We start from the raw sequence: 14,533 nt of genomic DNA, 5'->3' as shown, positions 1-14,533 counted from the left end.
GATTTCCTATTCCCCTAGTCCATCAGTTAGGAATTACTATCCATTTTTTCTTATTCACCTAAAAGGGTATAAGAAATTGAGCTCTTTTATTAATATTCATGCTCAAGAAATAATAAGATACCTAGATTACAATCCAAACTAGAGTAAATATATACCTATGGATGCATTTTATTATCATAAGCTGATAATTCAGTTGGTATCAGTTGGTACAATAATGCTTCACCTGTATCCCTTTGGACACCTGGTGCTGTTAAATAGGGGAAATCAAAGAATACTACATTATCATAAAAGATACCGCCCATTGCCCATTGGATTCACACCTACAGTTCATGTCCTAGTATGACTTTACTTGAAACCCCACACATATACCGCCTTGTGACTTCAGAGCATATTCTTGACAAATCGACCAGTAAATCTCATCTCAATACCGATAGTGTTAAGCCTCTGTCAGTTGAGTGTCTGCTGCAGTTTTAGAGAAGAAACTCTTCGTTGAAAATTGCATATTAGTCTCTAGTACTTGACCGCACTTTCCTAAGTGAGCATATGACCCAAAGAAAATATCATCAGCCAAAAAATGAAAGTAGGGTTCTGGCATGGTTGATCTCTTTACCTAATCTCCCATGCTTGGGGTACCAGTTGAAAAGAAGTTTTCTGCTCTCTCAATGAAGCTGAGGGGAAATCTACAATGCAACATCATAGAGGAAGTTTCTGGAGCTGGCAGATTATGTTTCAGAGCCACTTCTTCACAGTTCTTTATTGCTTTACTATCTCTTTGGCTTCTTAACTTACCAATTTTCATGCTGTTTCCCAAAGCACCACTTCTTCCAAATGAAAGCCTAGTATTTCTTGTGTTATGTCGGGTAGATCTTAGGGGAATGTCAACTTGAGCCTTTTTAAAGTCAAGACACAGTTGATTACATTCACAAGAGTCATCTATTGGGCTATTATTGTCTGTGTTGGAATTTGATCGAACTACTGGTAAAACATTTCTACAAGATCTTAACAAGGAAAGCAGCATATCTATACTGATTTCCTGCTGAACCAGACCTTTGTTCTGCTCACACCCAAAACATGCAGCAACCAGTGTACCAGCTAAGATCGGCATCAGCTCTGGGTCACTGAAGAATACAAAAGGAAGATCGCATACCTGTCAACATCCAGCTTAACCATCAGATTTCATGAATAAACATCAAGATAACACACATGAGGTAAATACTGGACTGACCTTGTGAAGAATGGTAGGACTCTTTCCCCATCGAAGAACAGCTTGATTCCCGGGGTGGAACAATGCGAAGTGACCAAGAAGCAACAGAGACTCGAGCAGAAGCAAACCAACCTGAGGCACATTAAACCAATTATACAAATATTTAGTGGCAGTGGCTGCAAAATGCTTCCAGGGTTATACAATTTCATCAATGGCCTTGACGTCATTCCACTAAAATTCAAAATTATATTTTGAAGACATGCCTAGCTTGCTCTCTAATTAAGAACGTAGAATCATAAGGTACCAAGTAACCAACTTCAACATCAATGCAGCAGTTAAAATTTTTATAAACAAGAGAAAGGACAGACAAGCACAAAATAAACAACCCACTTACACCAAGATGCAGAAAAAAAATTCAAGAACAATTCATCATATAAGCTGAAGCCAGTACCTATATACTCAAGTTAGTTGTTCAGCTTTCAAAAGCATTAATGAGATAAAGCCTTCATATGAAAACTTACAAAGTTTATTCATTTTTTGTAAGAAAACATAGTTAATATGATTAGAAACTTTAACACTCGCCTACTGCTTTGTATTGTCATCAATTGTCTAGAAGCTCCAGAAGTAACATTTAGGTACAAATTCCTGAGCCGGATTAAGAAGGCTTTCTAGAAGATACACCGCTTTTGTAGACGACAAGTTGGTATTATTGGGATAGAAATCTATTTTTCACACTAAAAGTTGCTAGACTTATATGCTAGATGTCACAGGCCTAACTCTCTCAACTTTCCCTTGCGGCAATTAGCTTTTCCCTACTGGCAAATAAGTCTAGAGGAGCATTACAACACATGGCCACTCAACAGCCAAGCTTCCCTCTTTGACCAACTTAAAGCTGTTCTAAATAACGAGCATTTCAAAGATATCGATTGGCATCAAACTGATCAATATGCATGTAAGGTTCCACAAATGGTAATGTCTGCTCAGAGCCCAGTCATACCATCATTCAATAATCAATATAATAATCCAGGATGCAAAATTTGTAAGATATATTAGAAGAAAGAAGAAGAACGATGGTATGCTTGGTTAGAGTCAATTAGAAACATGGCAAGAGTTAAATCACCTGATCACTAGATACTTTCCACTTGCTGTTGCAATGTGATAGAAGGAAACTCATCAAATGGAAAAATTCCATTTTTAGATCTGGCCTAGCCTGTGACCAAATCAGGAAAAAAGAAGAGATTTGATCAGTGCCAAATTGTTTCAATGAAGCCAACTGTGAGACCATGATCATACAACAGAACTGAAATTAAACTAACGTACCAGCATTCTCTGCATAAATTTAATATCCAAAAGAGCCAAATTGTTCAACACCTTCAACACTCCGGTAGCCACCTCCTCAAAATTTGATGGAAGGACATATGAAGCCTGAAACAGAAGGTGAAGTGGAGTTAATAAGGCACTGTAATACACAATACATTATAATTATTATTTTTCTATTTTGAAGTTTCCATATTAAAAATATATAATATTGTTGAGTGGGATATGCTTTGGAATGTTTAAATCCTAAAATAACTAAAAACAAATGACACATGACCAGACAAGAGATAAACTCCAGCCAGACAATATTTAACAAGACCATACAGCTAGATGCAACTTTTGAACCCAGTATATAAGTCCTTGAGCCATAACGTATAAAATATTGAACAGGCATCAAAACTATTCAGCAATCTAAAGGAAAATCATAAATGAAAAAGGATCATTTTGCAGCAACAATTTGTACAATTAAAGAAAGAAATATGATAAGAAACAACAAAAAAAGAATTCCAACCTTAACAGGCATAACAAAGTGGACAAGATTAAGAAATGAATAATATTAACAGGCATAACAAATTGGACAAGATTAAGACATGAATAATATAACAGACTACAGCGACGAACTAAGCAATCAAGATGCAATAAATCCTTAAAAGTCTCAATACACTAACCAAAAATTACAACCATAATTTATAAAGCTTACAGCCAATAGAAAGTTACCTGTTCAGAAGACAGTCTATTGTTTGCCTGCAGTAATACAGCTGTTAACAGAGAAGGGAGACTGACAACACCAGTTTCCGATATGGCAGAAAGAAGAAATCCTACTGGCTGTTCCAAGGTCAAAATGTTTTCATCCTTTTGTTCTATGCCAGCATCAACCAAGTGTTTCTCATCCTTCTGGGGTAAAAGAGGCTTCACGTTGTCTTCAATTAAATGTTTTTGGGGTTCATCTGGAACATCTGTCTTGACCGTGTTAATACTATTCACCTCCACTGAAGTACTAGTCTGTTCCTTTTCACCTTCCCTGGCAATGGACACTGACAAATCATCTTTATTCATCTTATATGATTCATCTAGTGGTCTATCCTCTGGTACATCTGGTAGCGTTGCAATTTTACTACCATTTAGCACTGATAATGGAGGTCTGAAATCTCCAGAATGTAGCATAGGGACTGATTTAGTATCAGCAGAATCTTCCACTTTTTCCTCATCAATTCCACTTCCTACCACTGTATCAGTAGGTAGAGATTCCCAATCAATCAAACAATTTGTTTCAGGTCTGGATGTTAAAACCACCAAAAAGTGTATGCTCAAGAGAATTGAAGAGGGAAATGGTGACCCTTCAACCTGAGGCCGATCATAAAGTGCAAACAGATCTCTCAGCCGGTGAATAACTTGGTACGCAATCAATAGCTCTAGCAAGCCATCCCGCATTTGGAGCTGTCTTTCATCAGAGCTTATGTGACCAAGAATTGTTGTCACAGTCCATATGAAACCATCAAGTACTTCAGATATTGATTCAAAATTTTCAGCTGATGTTTTGCTTGTAGGAAAATTCGTGCTAGCTGGCTGATTTAGGGATGCTGCAATTTTTATATAGTTCTCAAGGGCAGCTGATAGCATCGGGATTATTGGGGGTAAGAGATTCTGGGCAAGAAAATAACTCCTGTTTGCAGACACTGACAAAACCACCCTCAAAAGCTTTAAAAGATGTATTGTCACTTGGCAGGCTTCAGGTTTTGATGTATGAGAAGCAGGTAAGGCAGAAGCTATAAAGTCAAGAAGACCAGCTTGGCGAGAAGCCTGCAGTTCAGCATCCTTTCCCTCCAAATACTATATTGCAAGAGAGGGAGAGAGAGGGAGAGAGAGAGAGAGAGAGGGAGAGAGAGAGAGAGAGAGAGAGAGAGTTAAGAATCCGCAATTCAGATGCAACATAACCTAATGCATAAATAAATATATAAAAGCATAACAACAAATGTTTATTAAGTGTGCCCTCTTTACAATGATTAGAAGCAAGCCACTATTGATTAGAGTGCAAGTTGCAAACATTTCCTATAGGAACAACTAATTTGTTTGAATGCCAGTGCTCTATTTGAATAAACAGTTTACCACTCCCTATACTTTACCATTTAACAAAGTCTCTAGACTTTCCCCATCTGACACCTTAAAGCTGACAAAGACAAAGGAATCCTTGAGCTTACACTAAATTCACAAAATAGGTATATATTTGCAGAAGTGGCAAACATTTCCTCCCAGAAACCAATCACCGATTATGAAAGCCGTAAATTCACTACTTATACATCAGTAGTAGGAGAACTATATTGAGAGAAAATTAAAAGATGTAAATGTGGGATGATTTTCATGTTACTAATTTGAGATAAACAATTTCTCTATACCCACACTTAAATTAGTTTCCAAATTGACGACATCATAATTCATATTCATCAGATATTTGCTAATGAAAACTTAAAAGATGCTTAATCCTGGAAGCAAATACCTTGATCATTTCAGCAGTTATTATCCCAATACTAGAAGCCCCTTCTTTTCTTGCCTGGCGAAGTCTCTGAAGTTCTTGAAGCCATCTCCCGATTTTCACCCTTGCAGTACCCAATGCTGTTCTATATCCAATTCCAGAATTTTCAGCACCAACAGGAGGCTCAGAAAATTCATATTTTAAAGCCATAAGTCTTTGCCGAATTCTTTTAATCCTCCGCTTCATCGAATGTGGCAATGTAACATTGCTTGTTGGGAGAGTAGAACTTCCTAAGCCTGAGAAGTTGCTAGCTTGATTATCTTCGCAATTGTTGGTTGGTGTAGATTTACCCTGACACTCCTTGTTTACAGATCGGAGCAGTAATGGGGAAGATTGATCCCTGAAATCCATAGAAGCTCTTTCTCGTATTTGCTCCAGGTAGAACTTGCGACGTTGCTCACTTTCACTAAGTCTCTCAGCTAATTTCTGTGCCAGAAGCTCAGCTTCTTCTTGTTGGGCTTTGGCTCTTTCCTCCTTTCTACGTAATTGTTCCAACGCCCTTGCCTCACGTGCTGCACTTGATGCTTTGCGTTCCTCTTCCCTTCTAACCTGAGCCTCTTCCTTTCTCCTTTGTGTCTCAGCTAGGCGCTGCAGCTTTTCAGCTTCAATGAGTTTCCTCCGTTCTAGAACAGCTTCTTCTCTTGCCATATCCTCTTTTTGTTTAGTTTTTATCACTTGGAGTTTCTCGGCTCTCCTCATCTCCGAATCATGAAGTTTCTGGCGCAACATAAGCTTTTTATTCTCTTCATTTAATGAAGTAATGAAACGAACCTCATTAACTTTACTGCTCTCATCACCAGCTCTTCTTACAACTTGAGCTAGAAATGCTTCATGTCGAGATTCGCTCCGTTGATGTCGAGCATACATTCCCTCTCGCAACTTCAAATTGCGAACAGCCTGCCATTCATTGACCCTGATCAACTTTTCTGAGGTTCTCTGAAGCTTTTGAACTCTCTCATTCTCCAGCTCACTTCTGATTCTCATAGCCCTTGCATGCTTTTCTTCTGCTTCCCTTCTCAGATCAATTGCAGTTTTCTTCTTCTTTTCAGGAGACATTAGCTTATCATGCAACATACGTGCACGCTCAGCACTTTTCCTGCTCATGCTTGGTGAATGAGAAATACGAGAAGAGACCCGGTAAGGAGATGAAAGTATGTCCTCCCAGTTTCTCTTCTCTTTCCAAGCATTCATGGATTTCCAAGGTGCTCCATACCTCTTCTCCTTTTCCTTATCTTGGTCACATATATTATTTTGCCTCTTACCATGATCTGTCATCTTGGGATTTTTCTCTGAAGTGCCTTCTGTCAACATTTTATCTTTCTTGGAAAGCAGTTTCTCTGCTTCAGATCCAGGCTGTTCTCTTCTATACTTTCCAGAACTTGAACTGTCCCTAGGAGGTAACCTAGACGTAATAACACCTGAGGATGAAACCTGCAAAGGAACTTGTCCATTTTGCATCAGATTCACTTTGGAAGACCCAACCGATTCAATTTTTAGTTTCTCTCCTCTTAGGTCTTCTTGAGTGACATCTGAACCTCTACTTTGTTTTCCTGATTTAATTATTGAATCTTTTGCATTGGGTATTCCATCACTTATTCCAGAAGACTTCTTTAGACTATCACTGGATTGGAGATTTAAATATCCAGACCCAAGGATTTTCACATCATTAGCTTGATGCAATGCAGCTCTTTCTTGTTGGATTTTCTTAAAAGCTTCAAGGGATGAAGAAAGTATTTCTGCTTTATGTGCTGAAGTCGTCATTCTTCGAACCTGCACTCAAAATTTATAGACTAACATTTTTTTATATTAGAGCTACATAAATAACTACAATTTTAATATAGTAGAAAAACACATTACGCAGTTAAACTCCAGAAACTAATACATAGATCATTCAAGACAATAAGATCAATACCTGCTCAATCCTAGAACCACAGCACGAGAATTAAATACATGCAGAAGATTACAGATTATATATAACTGAATAAATGCTTGAGATTATCAATTTATATGGTACTTTTATGGTGGTGTAAATGTAATGTGCACTGGAATAAGGGATACATTCTTCTATAATGTTTAGCACATAATGTACTGTGTTTTAATTCAATCACTAGGGTCCCAAGCATTGGGATATATATATATATATATATATATATATATATATTTCTAGCATTTTTACCATTTTCAATAATGTTTTCCTAAAAGAATAAAAAATAAAAAATAAAAAATAAATCCTAGGGGAAGACTGCAAACATATAAGCCAATCATGATCCATTTTCCTAGCATCCATTACATGATGCAATATTTCAAAAATAGAATGTAAAGAACCTTTGGTAGGAACAAAGCAGGCACTCTGACATTCTTCTGTGTAAATTCTTCTCAAATAATTTTAAATCAATTTAAGAATTGAAAGCCGACTAGTTACATTTGTAAGGAAAAGATGTCAGCATATCTACCTCCCATGAAAGAGCATGTGGCCTGCGATGATCACTTTTCAAAGTGATAGGCACCCCATCATTGAACTGAGAAGATGTCCTTTTTGTGTTCTCAAATTCTTCCACTCTGGTGTTTAGATCTTTAAAATCAGAAGCAGCCTCTTCAAGAACAAGAATGGCCTCTTTCATCTGCTCCAAGTCACATTCTAGTTCGCAAAGAAGATAAAGTTCATCTACCGCCCGATTGAGATTCTCAAAAAGAAAGCACCATAAACGCTGCCTAAATCTCTCTTTGCTTTCACCCGTCTCACATTCTCCAACAGTCATCACGTTCTGTGTGCTTGATGCATTATCATTTGTTGTACCATCCTGTGGAACACCATGGTCTTCAAAAGATTCTGTGAAGGTAGATTCTCCAGAATTTTCAGGTGCACTCTTGTCAGTTAAAACTAACTCAGTATCTTTTTCGATCAGAACTGATTCACTTGGATCCCCAACGGGTCTGGGTACCTCAGAAATTTCCGGATCACCTATCTCAGGTGTAACTAGTGATGCCTGAAGCTTCACTAGCATCCCAGCCTCTTCATCAGATGGAGTTATAACATTTAAGCAGTCACCATTTACATGTTTGACATCTTCAGTATGTATATCCCCACTCATTGAGACAGCAGTATCCAGATCAACTATTTTTTCACTCACAATTTCATTGACATCTTCAGCATTTCTCATTGGAATTTCATTTGCCTCTTTACTTTTTTGTTCAAGTTGTTGATCCTTAGGAGTCATCAGTGGCACCTCATGAGAAACAGTATCTACACTCGCAGATGCTGCCACCAATTTATTTTCTTGGGAATTTGTACAAGAAAATGCACAGGAAACCATATTATCATCATTCTCATTCCCCTTAAAGGGAACTAAAATATCATCTCCAATAGCACCAAACTTGATTCCAGCTCCAAGAGCATTTTCAGGATTAGGCGCTGAATCATTATCCTCTAGATCACCCCAGTTGATTTTATGAACCACGGTAGGATTATCTTTCTGAGGAGCCTTCTCAGATAAATTATTTTCATCTTTCAAATTCGAAGTTTCTGATTCAGATAACTTGGTACATTCAGTTTCTTGCTTACCAGGACCATTATGAAGGAAGGTTACACCTTGTTTATCTCCATTTGATGCACGAACGGAATTTGCAACACTTCTCCGACTATGTACATCATGATGCACTCCTTTTGGAAGCTGTGATCCCCTACCTTTACCACGGCAATATCCAACGTTTTCACTTAATGAGGGCTTGCTACACGAAGGACCGGAAGCATTTTTTCCAGTAAATCCCCCAACCCAACTCTGCAGGGAGAACTTCGAATTATTTCTATGCTTCTGGAGAAAACAAAAGAAAGAGAAGTCCTTAGCTTGCAATCAACCCTTCAATGAATTCATCACTTCTAAGAAAAGTTAAAGCTGTAATCTGTTGTACTTTCCCAGATCAAATAATAACATGAAAATATCACATGCTAGTCCACAAGTCAAAAAGGCATGAAAAATACTACAAGTTAATCCAAGTTCATTAAAAGATAATATCTAATCAAGCTCTAGTTAGTTACTTCACATTTTAGTTTATGGGAATCTACTTGAAACATATAGATAAAACTTCTACCTTATAATGGAGCAACAAAGAAATACAGTCAAATAAGTCTAGAAGCCACTATCTCCTACAAGTCTTAAAATTTTCTTTTCGTTTTTTTTTTTTTTCCCCTTTGATTACAACAGAAAAAATGTGACTTTTATTCCAAAATATATATATATATATATATATAATATGAAGAAAGAAAAAAAAAGACACCTTTTTTACTTCGAACCATCCAGAACCCTGATCATCGATCGCTTCCCCACTTTTCTCCATCCCCAACCATTCAAATCCCAAACATAATACAGATTCAATTTACAAAACCAAAAAGAACAATCAAAATTTTATATGATAAACCCCAAGTTTACAAGAGAATAAAAAATACAGAAGAAAAATATAAACTTTATTTAAATTGTATAACAAAATGCCGAATTTCCTATTCATACAAATTCATAATCATTAACAAAAAATTGGGCATTGAAAAAACCAAACATTAAGAAAAGAGAAAGAGAAAAGATCGGAAATTTAGTTGGAATGAACTATGATAAAGTAGTTCCTGGGAAATGACAGCTCGGAAGCTGAAAAAAATAAAATTCCGAGAAAATGGATTTCCAAAGGAATTGAGAAATGGGTTATTTTTTTTTTTGTACAAATTTTTTTCTGGTTAGAGAAAATTTAGCTAGGGTTTTTGGTGATTGGAGGGGGAAAAAAGAAGTTGAAGAAGAGAAAGGAGGGAAGAGTGGGAAAGTGTGAATTTTGTAACAGTGGGGGCTTTAGGTGTGGAATGGAAGGAGGAGTAGAAGTTGGTAAAGGATGTTACTTTTACATATTTACCCTCTTTTTTTAAAACTAATAACATATGTGTCCTGTTTCCTGGGAGGTTTAATTACGATTTTGTCCGACTTGAGATTGAGATGGAATGGAGAAAGACCGGCTGGGTCGGGTTCATTCAGGTAGATCCGGCAATGGACCCACCGACAATGATTTGGTATTTCATGGGTTTGTATAAATATACATATATTTAATTGTTTTTTTTTTTTTTAATAAACGAATTTCATCACCTCCTTCCAACAACGTTTTTGATATTTCAAACTTTGAAAACAATTATTTGATATTATTTATAATAATGGTTTTTTCATCGTTGAAAAAATAAAATAAAAATCTATTTGACCAATAAATTTCATTATTGAAATGGTATTAATTTGTTAGGAGCTAGTAGTACCAATTAGCGAAGCCACTACTTCTGAAAGTCTCATTATTAAAGAAAAAAAAAATCAAAAGGCAATTTTTCAAATGTAGAAGAAGTATATTCAATCATTGAAAGCAGAAGATATATACAGAAAAAAAATATATATATATATATATATATATTAAACAAGAGAAGATGTTTGTGTATAATTTATTCTAAATTGTAATAATATTTCATGTATTTTGCACTATTATATAGTGTTACTTTTATTTCCTTTACATCTAACGCATGGAATAATTATTTCATCTGTTTCTAAAGCGCAAGCCATATATTAAAAAAAAAAAAAAACAAAAATTAAAAGATATGCTATTCCAACGAACTAAATAATGCTAAAATTCTATAACGTGGATGTTTGAACATTTACACGTATCTTTAAGGAAAAAAAAAAATACATATCTATTTTGTTCAAAGTATGTGTGTAAATTTCCTAAGCATCCACACATATGCTTTTTTATAGGAATATCCTTTATATATATATATATATATATATATATAAATTGTAATAATATTAAAATATTTTTTTTTTTTTTTGGGGAAAAGAATAAGAATGATCCATGCTCAATGGGTGAAAAAAAAATAAGAATTACGTATTTGTCGGTGTTGTAGCTTACATATGAATGGTCAATGCTCAACGGATGAGATGCTATTATAACAAGATATTTATGAACCATTATTATTAATCCATCTTATGAAAAATAATGATAGAAAATCATTTGGGATTTTAAATAATCAAGTGCTCAAATAATTAATCAAGGTTGGTGAAACTTCAATTTTATAAGTACCAATTAGAGTACTAGTCAATGTTTCGGTTGAACCATAAATGACTGTGAAATCTTTTTTTTATTTTAAATGTAACTAAAATGATCTTATTGGAAAAAAGAAAAAAAGAAAAAAAAAAAAAAAGGGTCTTAGTCTATCACTTTCTAGGAAAAAGGTTTTCAGAAGTCATCTAATAAATTGACCAATGATACACTTAAAATAGCAAAAAAAAAAAAAAAGTGCTTGAGATACTTCTTTTTTTAATATTATTATTAATTTAAGGTATGGAGTTAAGCGGAAATTCTATGGTGAGGACGGTCCGTATAAAGATCGTAGTATTAGTGACGGTTTTTCATAGTATTAATGATATTTTTTTAAAAAATCGTCACCAATACTATGAAAAACCGTCACCAATATTGTGGTCCGTATGAGGACCGTTTGCATCATAGATAAACTGTAAAGTTAAGTATGACATAACACACACACATATATATATATATATATATACTTGATATAGTTGAGCAAGGTGCACGAATGTATGTAGTAGTTGAGCAATAGTTTTCCAATAAATGTTCTCACAATCAGTATTTATCTTAAAGCATGACTTGAAAACTTTATAAATTAATATATAATATGTAGAATATAATTATTTGGTGAAGGATCTTTTTTATAAATTATTGTATGAGGAAGGTAAATGTCATGCGTTGTGATTGTATTTTATTTGAATTTTTGAAATCTCTTTAAACTAGTCTTTTTTTCTTTAATATTGAAGGAGGAGAGATTTAAATATTAAAATCTTTTTTTTTTTTTTTATGAAAAGTAGTGACTTTATTATTATATTTTTTTGATGAATGACTTTACTACTTCATTTTTGGTCATTTATAGATCCCCATATGTATAATAATTTTTTTTTCCCTCATATTTTCAATCCATGACGTTTCAAATATAGATGTAGGTGATTTGTTAATTAAGTTCATCTCATTTGGCAACTTTATTACTTAATTATAATATATATTATTGAAAGATGTGTAAAAAAGTCTGTAACTATTATTTAAATATTTCAACTCAAAATATATTATATATAACTAGTGAATTAGTGAATTCAACCATTGAGATTTAGTTTCCCAAATAAAAATCTAGATTTATTATATTGATTAATAAAGATGATTTTATATTCTAAACAATGATAGATATATATAAAATTGATCTTTTCAAAATTATCTCTCCGTTTATCATTGGAGACATAATTTGGACAACAAAAATAGAATCACGTTGATTAATTATTTGTTTTTCGTGTTAATTTTTGAGATATATATATATATATATATATATATTTAATACAAAAAACTTAAAATAGAAAACTAAATGGATTGTTATATTTTTGTTCAATATCATAAATATACACAGTAATTTTTTTTTAAAAAAAATGGTTCTATATTTTAATGGTTCTACTGATTGTAATATTTTTGTTCCACTTCCACATCATAAATACAGACAGAATTTTTTTTTTAAAAAAAAATGGTTTCATCAGTAGATTCTGTCATGCTAATGTAATAAAAATAAAATAAACTAAGAGACTATTTATTTTAGATAATTTGTCAAATAGTATAATTTATCAAAACATTTTTTATCAAAATATTTTATAAAAGAAAAAAATATAAATAAATTATTATTTTTTAAAGGAAAAATATATATGCACATCATTAATTAAATTGAGATGTAAATAGAATCAATGGAAAACAATTTTTGGATTGAATATTTACCAAGTGGACATTTATGCCAAATAGACTACAAACTCTTTCAAACTCTATGTCATATTGATAGAAATTCACAAACCCGTTAAAGATGCTCCAAGTGTATAAATTTTTTAATAAAAGTATATGGGTACTATTTTTAGTCTTCATATTAGTATTTTTGTATGTATAAGAATATATAAATTCTCCTATCAGAACTTTATATATCAGCTTTTAAATTATTATGAATGTTGGGATTTAAAAATATAATTGGAATTTAAATGGTATCCATATAAGGTTTACTTTTGTCCTTGATTTTATTATATTACCAAACTTATATAATCCATAAAAAAAATCTTTAAATCTTAGTTTTGAAGGAATCTAAAAGTTAAGAATAAAGATTAAAAAAAATACCAAAATGATCTGGTAGGAGACCAACTGTATTTATATATACATATATATATATGTGTGTGTGTGTGTGTGTGTGTGTGTGTGTGTGTGTGTGTGTGTGTGTGTGTGTGTGTGTGTGTGTGTGTGTGTGTGTGTGTGGAAAGATATATAATTTTTTAATAAATTAAATATAATTATGCATGTCATAAAAGAAAATAAGGTAGACCTCTTTTTTTCTTTTTTTGGTTTTTTTGGTGAATAAAAGGTGAATTTGCATAATATTATTTTCTATGTGGTGATTAAATAATATGTTAATATGCAATTTTTATATGTGATAAAGATGGTATTTTTTTTTCTTTTTTTCTTTTTTCTCTATGTATATATCTTTCTAATAATATTTTTTGTTGCTTTAATATTTAAACCATCTGAATATAATAATCCATTCCCTTTCATATGACGGGCCATTATATTTGTATTTTTCTTCTTATATTCTTTTATATATATATATATATATATATATATATTCTATATGCTATTTTCATGATTTTTTTTTTTATTAGCAGTCATTAACTTTATTCTACGAACATAAAAGATTATCAATTTTTCTTGCCATATATGAAAGGAAAAAAAAAAAAAAAATCAGTCATGAGAATTCGAACCACTTAATGATATCCAAGGGCCATTAATCTTCCTTATTAATTATTTTTTATTTTGTCCTTTCGTAGTATTCATAAAAAAGAAATATCTATATATATCTAAACAAGAAACAACTTTATCACTTTAAATATATATATACATATATATATATATATATATAGAACAAATGTTAGAAATGTTAAATGTTGTAATCATTTGATATATATACCTTAAGATTTTAGGGCAAAGTAATATATACTGTACAAGTTAAATTACAAAAAACCACCCTCACCTTTCGACTATTTGATATTTACAAATAACCTCCTGATATTAAAGAAAAGATCCACAAAACAATTAAGAACTTACAAGTTAAAAGAAAATATATACATGGAGACAAACTTACCTTTATAAAAAAACCTATAAAATTTTAAATTTTAAAATTACTTAAATCTTTTCCATAATGAATAAATTTCAATTAATTAATATTAATTATTTTAAATATTTGTTTTTTCAAAAATATTATTTTCTATGTTGTTTTTTGATTAAAAATATTATTTTTAATATTTTTTGGAACAAAATATTATTTTTAGTATTAAGATAATAAAAACAAGTTTAGATTAAATTATATTTTTGTTAAATTAAAATAATGTTTAAGT

The 14,533-nt window shown here is 32.6% G+C and overlaps 1 protein-coding gene across 1 annotated transcript; it reads right to left on the bottom strand.

The window, feature by feature from the left end:
• Positions 1 to 139: 139 nt before the first annotated feature.
• Positions 140 to 9,899, bottom strand: LOC125422416 (uncharacterized). Its single transcript, XM_048473996.2, has 8 exons — positions 9,327 to 9,899; positions 7,505 to 8,863; positions 5,016 to 6,821; positions 3,239 to 4,351; positions 2,525 to 2,629; positions 2,325 to 2,414; positions 1,226 to 1,336; positions 140 to 1,147 (listed from the first exon to the last, which is right to left on the bottom strand). Exons 1-8 carry the CDS (start codon positions 9,384 to 9,386, stop codon positions 611 to 613), a joined length of 5,181 nt encoding a protein of 1,726 aa, XP_048329953.2. The 5' UTR covers positions 9,387 to 9,899; the 3' UTR covers positions 140 to 610.
• Positions 9,900 to 14,533: the final 4,634 nt, after the last annotated feature.

The sequence above is a fragment of the Ziziphus jujuba genome, chromosome 2, assembly GCF_031755915.1.
Source record: "Ziziphus jujuba cultivar Dongzao chromosome 2, ASM3175591v1".
Taxonomy (NCBI): Eukaryota; Viridiplantae; Streptophyta; class Magnoliopsida; order Rosales; family Rhamnaceae; genus Ziziphus; species Ziziphus jujuba.
The sequence above is the reverse complement of the archived record's forward strand: the minus strand, read 5'-3'. Positions and strand labels throughout refer to the sequence as shown.